The 19,404-nt window shown below is 31.4% G+C and overlaps 2 protein-coding genes across 3 annotated transcripts in view; both read right to left on the bottom strand.

The window, feature by feature from the left end:
- Positions 1–282: 282 nt before the first annotated feature.
- LOC130642089 (integrin-linked kinase-associated serine/threonine phosphatase 2C-like) lies at positions 283–7,417 on the bottom strand. The gene is made up of 11 exons (XM_057449164.1): positions 7,259–7,417; positions 6,603–6,713; positions 6,395–6,524; positions 5,933–6,039; positions 5,760–5,853; positions 5,083–5,170; positions 2,921–2,992; positions 1,607–1,650; positions 1,295–1,411; positions 747–828; positions 283–457 (listed from the first exon to the last, which is right to left on the bottom strand). The coding sequence occupies exons 1-11, from the start codon at positions 7,293–7,295 to the stop codon at positions 338–340; spliced, it is 1,002 nt and encodes a 333-aa protein (XP_057305147.1). The 5' UTR covers positions 7,296–7,417; the 3' UTR covers positions 283–337.
- Positions 7,418–11,272: 3,855 nt separating this feature from the next.
- Positions 11,273–19,404, bottom strand: part of LOC130642086 (uncharacterized) — a 31,123-nt gene continuing 22,991 nt past the window's right edge. For both annotated transcript variants that reach the window (XM_057449162.1, XM_057449161.1), the window contains exon 2: positions 11,273–13,970. In XM_057449162.1, the coding sequence (XP_057305145.1) occupies positions 11,802–13,124 (1,323 nt within the window). In that variant the 5' untranslated portion in view covers positions 13,125–13,970 and the 3' untranslated portion in view covers positions 11,273–11,801. The remainder of the gene's footprint in view (positions 13,971–19,404) is intronic.

The following is a 19,404-nucleotide window of genomic DNA, read 5'->3' as shown; positions in this document are numbered from 1 at the left end:
CCTCAACATTTTCAATTTCTAAACCAGTGACTTTTAATAATAATTGACAATTAAAATAATTTTGAAAAAGCATTTCACTTCAGTTTAAATTCCTTTCGAAACAAAAGTGATGTTCGTGATTATAACTTATTACCCAAATTTACGCCTAACAAAAAAACACAGCCACAAAAACACAACTTTACATTAAACAAAAATTTGCCTAATAAATTCCACAACTATTTCTCTGTGACAGTTTTAAACAAAGTGATAAAGACAGGGGGATTGGAGTAAACGAAACATAAATAATAAACATGGCAGAAGTTATATTTTCTGACACACAATAACGAGTAGTGATGTATCAACATATACGAATTAACACCACAGTTACGTTATCAGAACTACCACGTCGTATTGCTTCGTTAGCCACCTCTTTACATGCATTTTCATATCTCACATCTACATCATCTATCGAGTCGTCCTGGAATAAAAAAATAAATAAAGGTAGAAACAGTTTTTATATATCATGAAACAACCATTTTTTGGTACTGACAAAAAATATAAAACAGGTACTCAAAGATTTTACAGGACATTTTGTTTTATAAAATAACCTTTCAGTATCATGTTGGTTCTTATGCCACCATAACGTTCACTGTTTCCTGTCTTTTTTTGGTAACAAAAACAAAACTCTTTTCTCGCTAATACATTTATTTGTGAGATTACAATTTAGCCAATCACGAATGGCAAAGACTCGATGGAACCAAGCTTACATTAAGAATGTTATCGATAAACTTTACAGCTTCGTTAACGGTAAATCCTTTCCACAAGCCATCACATGCAATGATTAGATACCTAGAAGTGAAATTTTACAACAGTTATATATTTTACATTATTTAGTAATATTCACAGAACTAGGAGTTATGTACTCAGTGTAATTTATACCAACTAAAGTTTTTGTAACAATATATATTTTCAAATAATGGTAATTCATAGCACTCCAAAAACGGTAACAACGACAACAACAACTAAAGCATAAAAATAAACAAATAGAAATGTAGTTAATAAAAAACAAATAAATACTAGTCACCAGCCCATAGAAAAATACTTGAAATTGGCCAATAGTCAAAAAATATATATCGCATTTGTTGTTTTGTTTGTCTGTAATACAACTTTGCAGCCACACAGAGACAAACAGACAACGAACATTAATAAAGAGACATGAAGAGCAGAGTTAAAGATAGTGGATAACTGACTGCATCAAACAATAGTTTTCACTACACGCAGACGAGGTTAACTAACAAATTGAAAATCACTAGACCTATCCTTTTCTGTAATGGTTGATTTGAAGATATCAGGGGTGGAAATGACGTATTTTTTAAATCGTGCATCCCCAAATGATCGTGACACCTCCAATACACCTTGTACTCTACCATCTCTGAAATAAACAAAATTGACTTAGTGAGTATATATGATAAATATTTTCACATGGATCAACATTTGCTCTTATTTATAAAAGCTTTTCATGATTTACGTGCTCTTGTGACAGAAATATTACAGGGATTCAAATTTCTATGCATGCTGTGCATTACAACTCTTGTTAAAATGAAACAAATGATACAAAAAAACTCACTTAACAAAACCACCAGCGTTTTGAACTCGTTGTCTTTCTTCGTACTAAAAAGAAAAAAGATTATTCCAAACTGAGACTGGCGACCAGTTTTCTAGAAAAAACCCTTCTCAGATTGTCAATATGACTGCCATGACAAAAACCTAAAATAACTGCAGACGGTCATTAGCAGAAACTAGACATCCCTATCTTCCTGAAGTAAAATTTAATTGCTTTCTGTTCAACTGTGTTACTATTTGTTTTTAACTCAGGTAATAAGTGGAGTCTTTACTCTCCAAAGACAAGAGCATGTGTGATCAAACCCCCTGCTACCCTGCTAATATCTTTTTTAACTGGGGTAATAAGTGCAGTCGTCACTCTCCAAAGACAAGACCTAGTATGATCAAACCCACTTGCTAACTTAATTTTTATTTGATCTTGTTATTTTTGACTGGGGTAATAAGTGGAGTCGTCACTCTCCAAAGACAAGACTGAGTGTAGTCAAGCCCCCTTGCTGACTCATTCTGGTGAAAATATTCTTACCTCAGCTCTTCTAAAAAGAAAACATATGACTCGTAACTGTTAATAAGGCGGTCATCACAGAAAATTACTGCTCTATTGTTGCAATGTATCCACCTGTGAACCCTTTGGTCGAAGGCTATGGTTGTGTAGTGACCATAATTTAAGTTGCTGCAATGGTTGATAATGCCCTTAATTGAAAATTTGTACGAAATTTTACTTCTCCATCTATGGTAAAAGGTACGGAAATGGTACCAGGGTAAGCAGTAATACGAGAGCCGTAAAATGAGATGGGAACCGCACGACACTACCTCTTTTTCAACTAGAGCAGTTTGATGAGCGTTGCAAACATGGCAGAAGTAGGCATTAGTGCTGACAACTCCTTGCTTTCAAAGAAATTATCTAAGGAAGATTGCAACGTAGGGTGCAGAAAAATTTGGATGCACTTCTGAGGAGCTGGTAATACGACATAAATTGCAAGTGGTGGATGCCTTGATGGTTACTCAAAAGCAAATTCCTTAACCTCTCTGACTAATTTACCTTAAAAAGTACAATTTTCCTGACCGGTTAAAATATAGCTATTTTTCATAAAATATATCTAAAAAATAACATTTATTCATTTCCTGAGTGACCTTCATCATCATCATCATCATCATCATTCTTGGCTTAACGTCCGTTTTCCATGCTAGCATGGGTTGGACGGGGTATATTAATGACCCTCTTCACCTTACAGTGAAAAAAATCACGGACTCTCCCAGACTTTCCAAACACTATTAACTTTGACTTACTCCTTGCAACACATAAACAAAAGAAGCTTACCAATGTTGGTGAGTGATCTTTTGATAGAGATACTACAGAACATTTTTCTTCATTTGTTCTAACAAGTAATGTCTAAAAGCAATTTACATAATATGATAGGGCTTAGCAAAACATGTTTCCAGGTCTTCGTTGTGTAATTTACCATACTTGTGAAAGGGCGTGATGAGCAATGTAATGTTCAATGAAACTAACAACAGTTCCTAATGCGCAAGTCATGAAATATCAGCAATGTCAAAAATGGTGTTTTCATAGAAAATATTTAAGTTTTTATGAAAATATATAAAGTGCTGTTTTTGCTTGTTTTTTAAAAACATTTGCTACCATTATCTAAATTCTCATTAATATCATTCAATCAACACATACACACAACTGCATTGCTGTAAGTCATAGATATATTTTTTCAATGAATGTTGAGTTCTGTCTGTTTACACGGAGCATCATTCAAACTAATAATTTTATAATAACTGTTTTAGCGGGGGCAATACCAAAATGTATTGACCAACATTGCATTATTGCCCAATCTTGCAATACGTTACAGATGTCATTATTTAGAGGTATGGCCTGAAATAAAGTTTCTATGGATGGCCTTCCAAAGGAAATATAATAGAAATAGAATAGAATAAAGACAAAATATAGAAGCCATGAATTAATAGAAACTATGCACTTTATGGAACTACAGTGATTTAAATCAACCAAATAGAATATTATGTCAACATTATCATGTTATCTTTCACGGACAGTTACAAATTCTGTTTACTTCTTTTTTGTATTTGTGACGGTTTTGGGGAAAACGGTAACAACCTATAATATCGGTAATTATTTTATCGGTAGTATTGATAATAAAACAAAAGAAATAACGATAGTATTGGTAATCAAAAATTACAAGTATCGTTACATTTTTAGCAAGTATCGGTAGTGCTAATAATATTATCGATACTTCTCTTATGATTGTATTGGTATTATCAATACCAATCTATTATCGATACCAAAGGTATCGGTAATTATTTCCAATATTACCGATACCAAAGGTATCGGTAATTATTTCCAATACTACCGATACCAATTTATTAGCAATACTAGTGCTCATGATAGTGGCCTTAGACTGATGGCTACCTGACAATCAAAATATTACTGATGCATGTGCGTTTATGAATGAAATAAGCAGGACCGTTTAAGACGACTTGCCTTTTAATAAAATTTATGAGGTTTTAAAAAAGATACCATGCAAAGAACCCTAAAATGCTTCTGTAACCACGCTTTTCTTTTTGAGAATAAATAGTTTAACCAACTTTAGCAAACACTTTATGGTTTAGCTTTTAGTATTTTATTAAGGTGGTCTGTTAAAATAATCAACCTCGTTTCCATCGCATATTTGTTAACAAAATTGATTTGTAACAATCACCAAGATTAAAAGGATAAGATTATCATACGCCACGTGAAATAAACTATTACTTTAATACCACTTCTCCTCGTTCTCAGAGATTCTTGCCTTTCCTCGAATTTATCGCTTGAATATTTAAATAGCGGGAATAAGGTAGCCAGGAGACCCGGCGTAATTTTTCTTACCACCGGGAAATCGGAGTAGTTAAGGTGGGAAAAATTACGCTGGGTCTCAAACGATTTTTCTGATAAAAAATGTGATTATGTTAAAAGTTATAGGTGGTGTTATTAATATTAATATCGGTAAAAGTGTATCGATAATTGGTATCGTTATTATAGGTGGTATTGATAATACGGTATCGGTAATTGGTAATGGTACAATGTATCGGTAATGGGAATGGAGTTGTATTGGTAATATCGGTAAAATGAACAAAAGGTATCGATACTAATCTAGAATGTATCGGTAAATTATACAGTTATCAATACTTTGTATCGGTAATTTTATGGGTAGTATCAATACAGTATTATTACCGATATTATAGGTTGTTACCGTTTTCCCTAAAACCGTCACATTTGTGAACATTTATGTTACCCACATATAAACTTTAAACACGGTTGCTATGGTAGCAGGCAATACTAGAGAATTTACATGCCATCAACACGTTACGCTATTTTTAAAAATACCAATGCAACAATCTAAATGGCTTATAACACTGGATATTACCAGGCAGTATAAGAAATTTCTAACAAAAAATACATAAAATATGACTCTGCGCAATTACCTTACTGTCACCAATGCTAGCTACGTAAAAAATATTGTTTATCGTAAGAACACACGAAGCTGTGGAACCATCTCTCCAAGCTGGATTTCTAGATCACAAAAAAGGTGCATTTAAAGTTACTGCAAAAAGCAAAAAACGCTAAAAATAGCTTTGGAAAAACTGTTTGTGTAATACCCTATTTTTTAAAAATTACTTTACACTTATGAATAATAATGACAAAACTTCAGTTTGGAAAATTTTGGTTTAGATGTTCAAAAGAACTAATGGAAAGTTGCTGTTATAAATGACCTTTAATTTCAATTTATTAGTGCAAGTTTTAATTTTATCTCTATCGGTGTATCTTAAAAACTTTTGTTCCTTAAGGAATCAAAATAATTTTTATTCAAATTTCACCAATACTCTACCTTAATATATAAAAGAATCTGTACCAAAAGCAATAAAAGGGTTAGTTTACTAGTTAAATTATTCATGTTTCTAAGAACATGGCGTGTAAGTCATCATTTTGCTGTTTCTTTTAGTATATCTTTTAACTAGAGTAAAAACTATTTGTCTCATAACAAGAAAAAGAAAATATCTGTCACCATATTGTTTTAGCTGAATACTGATGCCATTTATTTAAATATTACTTAGTTTATAAGAGTAGTACTAAATGATGTTTAAAATGAGCTGGCACTAACTCTCTGCTTGCCTGTCTAATAAACTCATCATCCATTTCTTTAAAAGCTGTAACAAGTCTTCGTTTTAATTCTTTGTCGAAATTTTCAACAGGTTCTAAAAAACCAAACCTACAAAGTTAATCTCAAGACACAGGCAAAATAGAACCAAAATGCTTACTGCGGGTAATGTTTACCTTTTGGAAAGTGTGTCTTGATATAACGATGTAAGTTGTCCTTTGCAAAATGCGATGCTCTCTTGCCACCATGGCCATCAAATACAGCATGAAATGATGCTCTTTGGCTAAAAAAAATTAGCAATGCTATAATGCTATGTATAGCAACTCAAAACAATAAATGAAAAATAAAAATATTTTAAAAAAGATGATTAATTATGACTAAGGTTGAAGCTTTTCACACTACAATTGTAACCAGTATTCATTAGGTAATTATTGAAAACTACTACTATCGTGAGTAGTGCCATATAATACCACATAATTTCCACATTCTTCTTCTTACATATGGATATTTTGACAAAGAGCTACTGAGAATACTTGGGAATAAAGTGTCTATTTCATATTTATCAAAGTTCTCTCAAAAGGAATGAAGATTGATATTTAACTTTAAACTTACTTCGTTCAAGCCAAAATTTTACTTACATTTTGAAACCGCAATTGCACAAATGGTAATCAGTGGTACAATCATCCAATAACATGGCAGCATCTTGCATTTCATCTCGCTCACCTTTTCTCTCAGCTATAAATGACTTTAACTTGTAACTTTTAGCTTCTGAAATTTAAATAAACAAAAATCTTAAAATATGGACAGCTTTATGGTGCTAAAAGAATTTTTTTTTTTGCTACATACCTTTTTCAGATTTTTTTCTTTTAACTTCGTGAACTTCTATGGAATCTGTTGAAGTTCTTTTTAAACATTTCTCCTGCACTGCTAAAACTTTTTTGGTTGGTTCAGTGTTTTCTAAAGAAAATATTTGATTTATATTAATACAATGTTATAGTATTGCTATACTGCGACTTCTCAATATAAGTTGTTATATTAGTTATTATTATTAAAAGTTTACTTATAGCGAGTGACCAACCTGTTCTAAATAATACAAGTCTATGCCTTTGGAATTATTTAAAAGTGTATGACGCTTCACGTTTACAGAATATTTACATTGTTTTGTGGTTTTAATGCTTTACTTATGTAGTTACAGCTACGCTTTGAACAGTATTTTAAAAAATCGTAAACAAAATCAATTGAGAATGATGTTTCTATATAGCTCACACGAACTTTGAACTTGTGAAAGTACACAGATAGCAAAATGGATGTAATTTATCAATAAATCATTGTATCTAAAAAATTTCATTGCAAAATCTAAAAGGTTGCTTCAGAAAATTCAAACATTGTAAATCCTTTTTTACAGCAGAAACAGTAGGTTCCTGTTACTTTATTTATTATACAAAGGCTACATTAGAAAATAAAAAAGTAAACGCAGAAGATTAAAAAGCATAAAAATATACCTGATGGAGGGGGTAGGTCACCAAAGAGATCATCCATATTCTTTCTTTTCTAACACATGAAAAAAAATCTGTTTATTAAAAAATATTATAATAATTATTTGCTAAATTGATATGAAAATGAATTAAACACAATTTTTTTTATACGTTGCGCTTTTACTATTCATTGTAGTCTTGCTGTTTCGTACTTAAGGCTCATAAATATGAACTTTGTCTCTAATAAGAAATTAAAGGGTTAATAATTTTTTTTAAACATTCAGTAAAATGCTAATTACAAAAAAATAAATATATATATAAAAAAATTATTACAAAAAAAAATCTGTAAATAATTTACTTTACCTAACCTTAATAACGTGTCCAAATAATAAATAAACAATAATTCTCAGAGAACTCAGAGGTTAGTAGTTGTCAATTCAACTACTTTAGCACATATTTTGTACATTAATAGTGAGCCCTGTGAATTCACGTCAGCATTCCGCATTGCCGACCTGAGGGTCGAGCTACATTGATTCAAAGACACCTTGTGTGCCAAGGTTAGGATGCCGAGAAAAGTTGTTCATAGCATCGGTAGAAACTACGTTGTTTTAAAAGATGTAGAACAAAGAAATAGGAAAAAAATTAATGTTTGGTTTATAATACATCATTTGTTGTAGACAAAGGAAAACCACTTTACTCCATTTTAATCTTACGTAGAGTCCGCATTTTAAGTTATTACAGACCTTAAAAATTAGGGAAACAAAGTCAAAGCTGTCAATGAATAGGAAGAATAAAAAGTCTGCAAAAGATTTTGATCAAGGTAAATTTTGTAATTTAAATCCCCAGGGTAAGGAAGAATATAACGCGCTGACCTGTGAAGTGCCTACAAATTGGTTTTGCCGACCTCATTTTTACTGTAGGTATGCAAAATTTTGCCTGCTTTTGGCTGTCAAACGTTGATAATATTGTGCCAACATTCGGTACTTTGGATTCACAGGGCTGATTAGTGCTTAGAAGCACCACAGCTTTCGTGAACAGCATTATATTACTATAATACTTATAAATAAAATCAGCAGAGTTGTACAATGGATTAAGTGTGTAGTGCACTTTGCTGATTGTGCAGGTGGTTTTATGCAAAGGTCTTGCTAATTCATTTGGTTCAAATATGGGGGCATTTGCAGAGATATATTGTGATTTCGCAAGGTTTTACTTGATATTCCATGGTCTCAAATGAAGATTTTTACTCTTAAAAAAAGGACATAAATGCCTTTAATGAATTGTCATCATAACAAAGTAATTTTTCTATGAAATATCTCACTAAAATGTGTTAAAAAATGATATTTTGTACACCTTAAAAGTATAAATAGTCTATTCCAATAGCTTTGGCAAACTGTTTAATACAAAATTTTCAGGGTTTTTTTTCAAAATTTATATCTAAACTTCAGGGTTTTTAAGGCCAATTGTTGGGTTTTCAGAGTCTCCTAGACACCCTGTTTTGCCATCATGACACATTAAGTAGAAAGGATAATATGACAAGCTCACTAATGCAAGTTAGTGCCATTAGGATGAAAGGAGTTTTATGCAGCTTGTTTTAGAAGCTGCAAGTTGTATGGAAATATAATAATGTAATACATTCTTTCACCATTTCCATACCATAATTTGAGTATAAAAAAAAATGTCATTAATTATTTCTCTACCATGCATTCCTCATCATCGCTTTCTGGTTTTACAGTATGGTACTTATGTTGAGTTTCTATATTGGGAATTTCAGTATACGAGTGAGAAGGAAGGATTATATTTTCATCAGTTTCTTCTACAACATCATTATTTTGTTGAAATCGCTTTCTGCACCACAAGATACACCCAATTGATAAAAACATAGCAAATATTAAACCACAAGAAATTAGCACAATTACTGCAATATTGTCTTTTGATTGACTTGTCACTGGATTAGATACAGAACACACATCGGTAAGAGCAACACAGTAGCAAGACATACAAGCCTTCAAATTCACATAAACAACATTGTCACTTCTAACATCAACAAAACTAGTCGTTTTAGTTGTGTTGTAAGAGCTTATTAAATTATCTTTTCTATCGTAAATATAATATCTAAAAGACTGAAACGATTTGGGTGTCAAATTTAGCAAAACATTTTTGTTGACATTGTCAAAAATGCATGTAAACACAGGTTTAGGTAATTTTGTGTACGGCAATTCCATTGAGACATTGCGACAGTCTGACTGATGAAAAATCTCTTCTGTGTCATCAAATAGGCATGCTTTCCATTGTGTCGTAACACAAACATTATAAAATCCACACTTGTCTTCTAACATGTATACGCTATGTAAAGATTTGTTAAATATTTCTGTTTTGTTACTGCCAAACTTTCTGGCTGATACAAAGGTTTTTTTATTATACAAATTATTGGCTTCAATTTTCCATTCCAGGCGTAAATTTCCCTTTAATTCTGGCTTGGTAAATGATATTTGTGCCACATTGATAACATTAGCACAGCTTGCTAGATGGCAATAATCGAACAAGTATGTAAAGTTTGATAAAATGTACGAAATAGTGTGATTATTAGAAGTGCTAGAGTTTTCAAAACCAACAATTTCAACATATCTTCTCTTTCCTCCATACTTTCTCATTAATTGTTGTTCATGAAAATTCAAAATTCTGCATGAAATTTGCTCTTTTTTTCTAATTGTACAACTTTTTACATCTGGATCGCCTAACAAGAAACTGCTGTGATACATATTCATTTCATACTTTTCAAACACACTTTTAGTTTTAAAAGTCCAAAAAATGCTATGTGTAAAATAACATTTAATTTCTGTCACTTGTTCAGTTCGTGAACCCATAATATAAAGGAAAGCCACAATAAGTATGACTCGAAACATTTTCAATAATATTTATCTTTTCTCGGAAGATACTCAATCCAGCATCACATGCACAGATTGGCTAAACAATAAAAACTTCAATGGAGATTTGCATCAAGACTTTATTAAAAATGTTACTGTCATCACTTTATGCACAAACCAGTAAATAATTTTGTCATCTAAAATAATAACAGCGTCCAAAGATAAAACATTAAAAACTAACATAAATGGTGTGAAAATAATTCAAAACATTTTGATTATAAAAATTTGCATGGTTCAAAGAGATAAAAAATCTTTGCAAACAGTAAAAAGTTTAAAATATTGAAATTTTGTAAAAGTAGAACTTTTATAAAGTATTGCTCTTGTGGCTGTTGTGAAACAAACAAAACAAAAATATTCCAAATTTTTTGGTTTTGGAATAGTTGTAAAAACAAGTACAGATTTAATTTTTATTTTTAGCTAGTGGATTGACAAGTGGAAACATCCACTTTTTGGTTAGACCAGGTTGGCCCTAGTACCCATGTGGGACTTTATATGTTACTTATTTTCATCTGTTTAAAGTTACTCTGCCTCAAACTAAGAAGTAAAATAGAATGGTTTCAAAAAAATTTAAAAAGTCTTTTGACTGGCGTAACGCGAAAAAGTTAACAAAATTGGATATTTAAACATCAAATTTGTGTGTTCCATTCATAATGCATCACAAAGCTCGAAACAAACATCACAAAAATTCAGTGACAGAAAATACAGCAGAGTTCAATTAGGAAAAGTCTTAAATACAACTTTAAACGTTTTTAGGCAAACAGACAAAAAACAAAATATAAAGAATATCAAAGTTTAGAAAAAAATACACATTTATAAACAAAATAACTATATATATATATATATTTATACAATAATTTTTATGAGCGTGAAATCAGCATTTTAATACATAAGGTTTTTACAACTGTTATAGAACAACTACTAATAATATCAAACAAAGAAAAAATATTTTTTAAATACTGAAAAAATAAACATAGGCGAAATTCAAAACTATGAATAACAACTGTCTCTTTAAAACAACTTTATAGTACTAACCAATCTGCAATGAAGGATTTCTTAAGAGATTAAACTTTTAATTTGAAACTCACAAAGTTGACATTAATAAGAATGACTTTAATAATCATGAAAAATTATAACTATATACCTCTATTTGCTTATAATACAAAGTAAAATGTTTTAACTAAAATACAGATATTATACTGTTGTGTTACATTATTATTATACTAACCTAATATTAAAATATTTGGATAAGGTGAAAAAAAACCTACCTCGGTTCATGAAATTTCAGTCCAGCTTTAAGTTCAGATTTGGAACATTTTTTGTTAACGTATATAATTCTTATGAATTGGTAATTTCTGTGCATTTTTTATAACAAATTATCAAAACATTTTAAATTAAGACTTTGTTTATTATTTTGTTTTCTCTAAACAAATAATTTTCCATGGTTAATTGGCTAACACTTTTACTTGTGGTTGATCGTTAATTCTATGAATAATTGTGCATGAAAAAATGGTCGTTTTGTACAATATAATTTTTTTAAAAAGTTTGTATTTTTTCTCAACCAAATTGTCCGTGCAGCAGCTTTGAAAAAATATTGCAAAACATTTCATGAATAAGATATACCTCTGGCCTTTTTTTCATTATTAATCTTAGGAAAATTCTTTGTCATCAGTGATAGTTTTGTCTATACCTACGTCAGGAATTTCACAATATTCAGGAAATGGCTTATTGTATTCATGACCTAAATACGAAATTTCATGGTACTTAGGAACAGGATAAATAATGTCTCCTTCAGTTAATTCTCTATCTTCATGTCTTTCGCTAAATCTTTTTCGGTAATATATCACAAGAACAGGAAGTAGCACTAATACAGATAAACACCCAATCACAACTACAATAATTAATACTTCATTGCCATATGAACTGTTTTCATTGATGTCCACATAACTGTGACAAGCACTTGTACTAATATTTGCAAAACAATCACATTCATTACAAACAGATAACAAAACTGAAATGCTGCCACTAACTTCAGGGAGAGGCACTGAAACTTTTGACGCATTCGTTTTGTGTAGTTTTATTATTTTTCTGTTTTGCAGGACAGTATATTGGTATAAATCAAATTTATTAGATCTTAAACTAAGCACAATATTTTTATTTTGGCTGTTGAAGGTACATGTAAACACAGGTTTTGATAATTCGGAGTGTGGTGATTTCATTGAGACATTGCGACAGTCTGAATGACGAAAAACCTTTTCTGTGTTATTAAATAAGCATGCTTTCCATTGTGTCGTAACGCAAACATTATAAAATCCACACAAATCTTCCAATTGGTATTCATTATGCAAAGATTTTTTGTATCTTACTGTCTTGTTACCATTAAGTTCTCTTGTTGACACGAAAGTTGTGACATTAAAACTTGGATTTACTACTTTATTCCATTTGAAAACAATCCTTCCGTTATTCCTTTTCTCTACAGATGAAACTTTAGCTGTGTGTAAAACATTTTCACAAGCTGCTAGAAAACATTTATTAATTGTTAAAGTAAAGTTAGCAAGAAGAGAAGCCTTCAATAATTGTTTGTCTTCTCCAAAGATACAAAATACAACACGAACAGTATTCTGATCATGTTTCACCTGGATGTAGTTTGAATAACTTAACAAAGGACATAAAAATTTGGTTGGGTCTTTACTTTTAACACAAGACGACGATGAGCTGTTTAAGACAAAGGAATCTTTATTTTGATTTTCAGAAATAACGATTTGATATTTATCATAATCAGCGTGAGTTTGAAATTTCAACTTCAGCCCACGCACACCGTCATATATACAGTTATATTTCAAAACAGGATCAATCTGGGCACATAATGACTGGAAGATCAAAAGAAAAAGCAGGAAGGCTTGGTATATTTTGTTCATGTTAATATTTTCATCTAAAAGTTTATAGTCATGATACATACTACAAATACACATCCTACAATGTCGGAGAACATTTCACAGCAACGATTTACTACTTTCTTAATAATTGTAGTGATTACTTTGGTTTTTAAATGCAAACAGCAACCACAGAAAAATTAACACAATATTTTGAATTTCAAAGAGCTACTTAATTCTAGAGATTAATTTTTACTATGTTCTTGAGTCAAAACCCTTAAATATAATTTTTTAACGTTTGTTCGCCTGTAAAGACCTTTTGGATGTTAAAAATTTTGAACAGTAATATTTTTAGACATTTTTTTGTGATGAAAAGCCAATATGGAGATTAAAAAATAGAAAAAATTATATAAGTTTTGCAATACATTTTTGACATAGCTCCGTCTGCTTCAAGACCTTAAACCAGTAGATACTTTACTTAGATACTGCAGAATAAAAAAAAGTAGCAAGAGTTAATCATATTTTTTTCCTTTACATATCTTTTATACATATTTTTTATTGTTGTATGTTTTTTAATGGTATTAAATATTCAAAAATACACAGGATGTAATCCAGAGTTTTCAGTAACTATATTTCCACATTAAACTTTATTCTGAATTTCCCATTTCATTAAAATCTAACCAATAACACCTAAAGGATAGAAAATCTGTTTTAAAAACCATGGTAGCCTGTGTTTTTGTTCCTTTCTCTTAATTAGGAATTTGGATACTTGTTATCAAATATTTAGTTATATGTATAGGAAACCTGGACAGGCTATCTGCTTTGGATGTATTGAAAATACCACGTTGGATACAATGGCAAACTTCTGCTATTACTTTGGTGGCCATTGACAGCAATATTCTGTTTAAATACGCTCACATCATTGAGTGTTTTGTCACTTCGATTCTAAAAATTTAAGAAAGAACTATTTTAGGTTGGTTTTCATCAATATAAAAGAGTGTATGAGTGTACAACAGTTGCATAACAGCTGCTGTTACTTCTTTTCTGGGAACACATGTTGTAGAACAAAGCAAAGCAAGAGATGTTGCACAGCAAATGTTGCGGATATACACAACAATTACAAACTGTAATGAAAACCAAGCTTTAGCTGCTGATTTTAAGATTTGTTTTCTTCTTTAAAGTTGGCCTATCTTTTTCCGGAGTTTAGGTGCTTGTTAAGTTGTCTTTTTTAGAATAAATTTTGTATAGTTTGCTTTGCGGGACTAAACCTTATAGTCAAAAGTCTTCAGATTGGCTTATTAGGCAAGGAAGAGGCTATTTAGGCTATACACAGTCCTGCTGAAAATATCTGCAGGAAATTTAGCCTTTATACAGAAGCAACAATGGCCATATAACAATGGAGTCGTAACACAAAACGTGTTTGTAAATCAAAACAAGATGGATGCTATATCTTCTGACCAAGCAAATAACAAAAAAATAATGGGCTATCAAAAGGTTTCATGGAATGATTTTAGCTAATAAAATTGTTGTGATTACCATATTTTCTGGTATATAACCCGCGGGTTATAAGTTGATTCTTACAACTTCCACTATTAGTGTGGGTTATGTGGTGCGGGTTAGGCGACTCCAATTGAATTAGTTGTTCTGCGGGCAAAGTTGATAGTAGCTTACAGTCGGTCGGCAAAATAAAAATAATTTTATCGAGAATGCATGGTCGGAACAACAACAAATAAAAATAACAACGGAGGAGGGTGTTACGATAACCGTTTTTTATGTATTTTTGCATAAATGCACGCAGTTTATATTTTTCAGTTGCAAAAGAAAAATAATAATAATTTGTCTCACTGAAAAAAATGGAACTAGTTCTGAAGGTGAAAAGATAAAAATACTTGTATGCTCAAAAACTTGTTTTTAAAAATTATGCATCAAGAATTTTTCTTGTGTTGTTTTGAAAGTTATACAGCAAGAATTATTGTTGTGCTGTTTCGAAAGTTGTACAGAATATACTTGTATTATTTTGAAAGTCTTACAGCAAGTTATGCTTGCGCTGTTTCAAAACTTATACACCAAGTTATTCTTCTTCTACTTAAAATAAAAAACAAACAATTTTAGTGTTCTTTTAATGTTTTTGCACAGTTTTATATAAATTTAATTTTCTTTTTCGAAGTATGGTTGTTTAGTTGAGAATATTTAAAGTCTTTTGCAGTGTTAAAATCATTAACGGAGGAGGGTGTTACAACAAGTGTATTCTATCTTGTTTTAATTATTCTTCCTAATTGGTATCAACTGTATTAGCGTAATTTTAAACATATATAATAATCATAACGAAGGGGGGGTGTTATAACAATAATCTGTCTTGTTTTTTGCTTGTATTATAACTATTTTAGCGAAAGTAGCTAATTTTTGTGATAAATCACATAAAAATTTAAACTTTTGTTTAACTATGTAACTATTTTTGTGATTACAAAATTAGCGCATCACGCATTTCAGATTTATCGCAACAAATTACTATGAATAAAAAATCAACTTCCAGTGGCCTTAACAACAGTGGTCCTTAATAACGTTATTGATTCACCTTGTTTAGTGTAATTGTAGATTGACATTCAACCAATAAAAAATAACATCATTGATTATCTTCTATATGCTCATGGTATTTTCAGGAATAAATTGCTTTATATTTTTATTGCTTGCCAGTAATCCTATTATGAGCTTTCTCTAAAACATAATTCTAAAGATCTCTAATTCAGTACTGTCAGCATTAGGAGAAGATCAACTTGTTCAAATTAATTTCTATTAATTATTAATTCAGCAATCTGAGACAAGGAAGTTAAGACTGAGAGAGTCACTAGTCCGGCCACTCGGTTCTCGGCTATCTGATAGCATCTGGTTTGTAACTTCCTAAAAAAACTTAGCTGCAGGTTATCATAGGTTTATATAGACTGTAATTAGACTATCATCTAATTTGCGGTTATCCCTGACTGCATATAATAGTTTAGAAACAAATTTCATTGGATTTTCAATCTTACAATTCTGAAAATCTATAAATCAGAATAAATAGCCAACTTGTCCTCTGTGGTCCTTCTTTTTCTTACCTGTCAAGAAGTGCACACATACAGAACTTTGTAAACATTCGCAACTTCTCATTATCTGCTATCTAATTATCATATGAGGGTGCTGACTTGGTGTAAAATGGAAAAATGCTTGGTTTAAAAAACATTTTGCCCTAAAAAAGCCTGCATCCATTTTATAAATTAAAAAAACACATACATTTTGGTTGTAGGAAAGCATCAATGCTTTATCTTAAAGGAACCCTAGATTCTGCACACAACTTTGATAAAATGCATAATGGCAGATATATCACAAGCAAACTTTGTCAAGAAAGTTTGTTGGCTTGGCATTTTTAAAAAGTGGAGCTAAACTGCAAGTTTTGCTCATGTTAATAGTGGGAGGGGGAGGGGGAGGGGGGTTGGTTTCCACCTATAGACCTGATCTTAAAGGTTGCCAGGATAGTAGTCTTACTTGCCTGTAAAGGAATTGGACCCTACCAAGGTCTTGATTATTAATGGCTGCATATAAAACTCCAACACCCCACACTGCTAGTTCTCCAGATGTACCTTACAGCTTACAGTTAACCACCCTCCTTTTCTATATATTGATTTTTTTCACCAATTTTTCTTTATTTCATGTCATCAACACACCTGCAAGTGGTGGATGGGAGATACCAATTCAATTTATCAACGTGGTGCAATGGAATCGAATCGAAATATCATGGATGTCTCTAATGCAACTAAAGACAACTACATCACAGGTGTTATGGGAGCGCGCAGCACAACACCACCAGACAGTTGCTTCTGCCTCAAGGTTTCCCTGTCATTTCTTTTGGCTCATGTTATGTCAGGGTTTTAGTCCAGAGGTAGAATCAAGTCTGTAGGTAGCCTCTAATTTAATTGGTGGGTGTGTTGGGCCTCCTTCAACAGCCGTTTAGGCAGGTAATGTGTTGATACAAGTCATTGAAAAAGTACCTGACACTCAGGGCGTGTATACAGTACCGCTTGAATGTAACTTTACATGTACGCGATAGTTATCACCTTTACATGAGCTTTCGGTAGCGTCAGAACTTTCGTTGTTATTGTTAACCAAATACATGAGCTATTTCTGCATGTTGAAAACAATAGAGTTCATGTCTTTTTCGCGAAATTTAATTAGCTCATGTGAACTGCGAGTCTCCCATTGTTGTATTTTATTGCTATAGTCGTCAAGAGATCAACGAAAAAAAATAAAATTTAACAAAGATTTAACTTTCGTTAGATTGCATTTTAAAAGTTTAAGAACGAAAAGCGGCAATAGAAATGCTTTGTTAGATCATGTTTTAAAAGTTTAAGAACGAAAAATGGCGATAAAAATGCTTCGTTAGATCATGTTTTAAAAGCTTAAGAACGAAAAACGGCGATAAAAATGCTTCGTTAGATCATGTTTTAAAAGCTTAAGAACGAAAAACGGCGATAAAAATGTTTTGTTAGATTGCATTATAAAAGTTTAAGAACGAAAAACAGCGATATAAATGCTTTTTAGATCGCATTTTAAAAGTTTAAGAACAAAAAACAGCAATAGAAATGCATTTTAGATCGCATTTTTAAAGTTTAAGAACATAAAACGGCGATAGAAAAGCTTCGTTAGATTGTGTTTTAAAAGTTTAAGAACGAAAAACGGCGATAGAGATGCTTTGTTAGATTGTGTTTTAAAAATGTAAGAACGAAAAGCAGCAATAGAAATGCTTTTAACGTGTTATGTTCGTTCTAAAATAATATATTTCAATATCTTTTGTGATCTTTAACACTTTTAAACAATAACATGCATGTTACATGTGACAACAAAAAAATTCATCAAATATTATTGTTCTAACTCGCGCACGACAATAACAATAAAAAGCAATTAAGTTCATGTGTAAACAAATGATATGTGAAGGTTCTTTATGTAGACATGAGATCGTTACATGAGGTCGTAAAACGTACATGCAAAGTTACATTAAAGCGGTACTGTACATGCGTTAACCATATTTGCTGACGCTCATTGAGGTGTGCCTCACGCTCAGGGCATCTCAATCAGTAGCACTTGAATAGAAAACTTGCGCCTGACGCTCAGGGCATGTTGATGCTCCTGACGCTCGGGTATTTCTCGTACACCCGACGCTCAGGGTATGAATAAAAACACTAGTAATTAGCATGTGCCTGACGCTCAGAACATTTCGATGCGCCTGACGCTTTAGGGCATCTTAATTCTCTCATACACCTGATGCTCAGGGTATGAAAGAAAACACTCAGAGCATGAAGACACCTACAGTATAGTCTGAATGTACTCTACCGCGTACACGCTAATATCACACCCTTGCGTAGAGGACGGCAGTCGTTTGTCTTTTGTTATAATTAAATCCCTTGAGCGTTTTGCGAGTTTATATTTGCGTGTTAAAAAACAATGCACTTGCGAAGAAATATTGGAGCAATTATATTTTATTGTAATAACGAGATGCATTGTGTAAATGTATTGATAAGCTATTCCCGTAAGTATTAGCGTGAAGTAATTAAATAATAAAAATCTTTCGCGAAGTTTTATAATACATTGTGAGAGAATGTATTGTTGATTTAACTACTTAAAAAATTTCAGCGCGTTTAATATATATAAGAAACATACGAGAAGCATTGTTCACAACTATTAAATGCCGCTTTTTGTTTTGAAACTTTTAAAATGCGATCTAAAAAACATATCTATCGTCACTATTCGTTTTTGAACTTTTATAATGCGACTTAAAAAAACATATCTATCGCCGCTATTCGTTTTTAAACTTTTAAAATGCGATCTAAAAAAACATTTCTATCGCCGCTTTTCGTTTTTAAACTTTTAAAAAACGATCTAAAAAAACATTTCTATCGCCGCTTTCGTTTTTAAAGTTGTAAAATGCGACTTAAAAAAACATTTCTATCGCTGCTATTCGTTTTTAAAGTTGTAAAATGCGACTTAAAAAAACATTTCTATCGCTGCTATTCGTTTTTAAACTTTTAAAAAGCGATCTAAAAAAACATTTCTATCGCCGTTTTTCGTTTTTAAACTTTTAAAAAGCGATCTAAAAAAACATTTCTATCGCCGCTTTCGTTTTTAAACTTGTAAAATGCGATCTAAAAAAACATATCTATCGCCGCTATTCGTTTTTAAACTTTTAAAATGCGATCTAAAAAAACATTTCTATCGCCGCTATTCGTTTTTAAACTTTTAAAATGCGATCTAAAAAAACGCTTAATTACTGCAATTAACATTTTCAAAAGAGTTCGCGCAAAATAGATTGCTAAAATTGATCTTGCAACCTATTGTGATTAAACAATTAATC

The sequence above is a fragment of the Hydractinia symbiolongicarpus genome, chromosome 4, assembly GCF_029227915.1.
Source record: "Hydractinia symbiolongicarpus strain clone_291-10 chromosome 4, HSymV2.1, whole genome shotgun sequence".
NCBI classification, from domain to species: Eukaryota; Metazoa; Cnidaria; class Hydrozoa; order Anthoathecata; family Hydractiniidae; genus Hydractinia; species Hydractinia symbiolongicarpus.
The sequence above is the reverse complement of the archived record's forward strand: the minus strand, read 5'-3'. Positions and strand labels throughout refer to the sequence as shown.

Bases quoted from the DNA above. Each gene is read 5' to 3' on its own strand.
- LOC130642089 (XM_057449164.1), bottom strand. From the start codon at position 7,295: ATGGATGATCTCTTTGGTGACCTACCCCCTCCATCAG. The intron at 6,525-6,602 runs GTATGTAGCAAA...TTTAAATTTCAG, and splicing joins AAGAAAAAAATCTGAAAAAG to AAGCTAAAAGTTACAAGTTA. The intron at 5,854-5,932 runs GTAAACATTACC...TTGGTTTTTTAG, and splicing joins CAAGACACACTTTCCAAAAG to AACCTGTTGAAAATTTCGAC.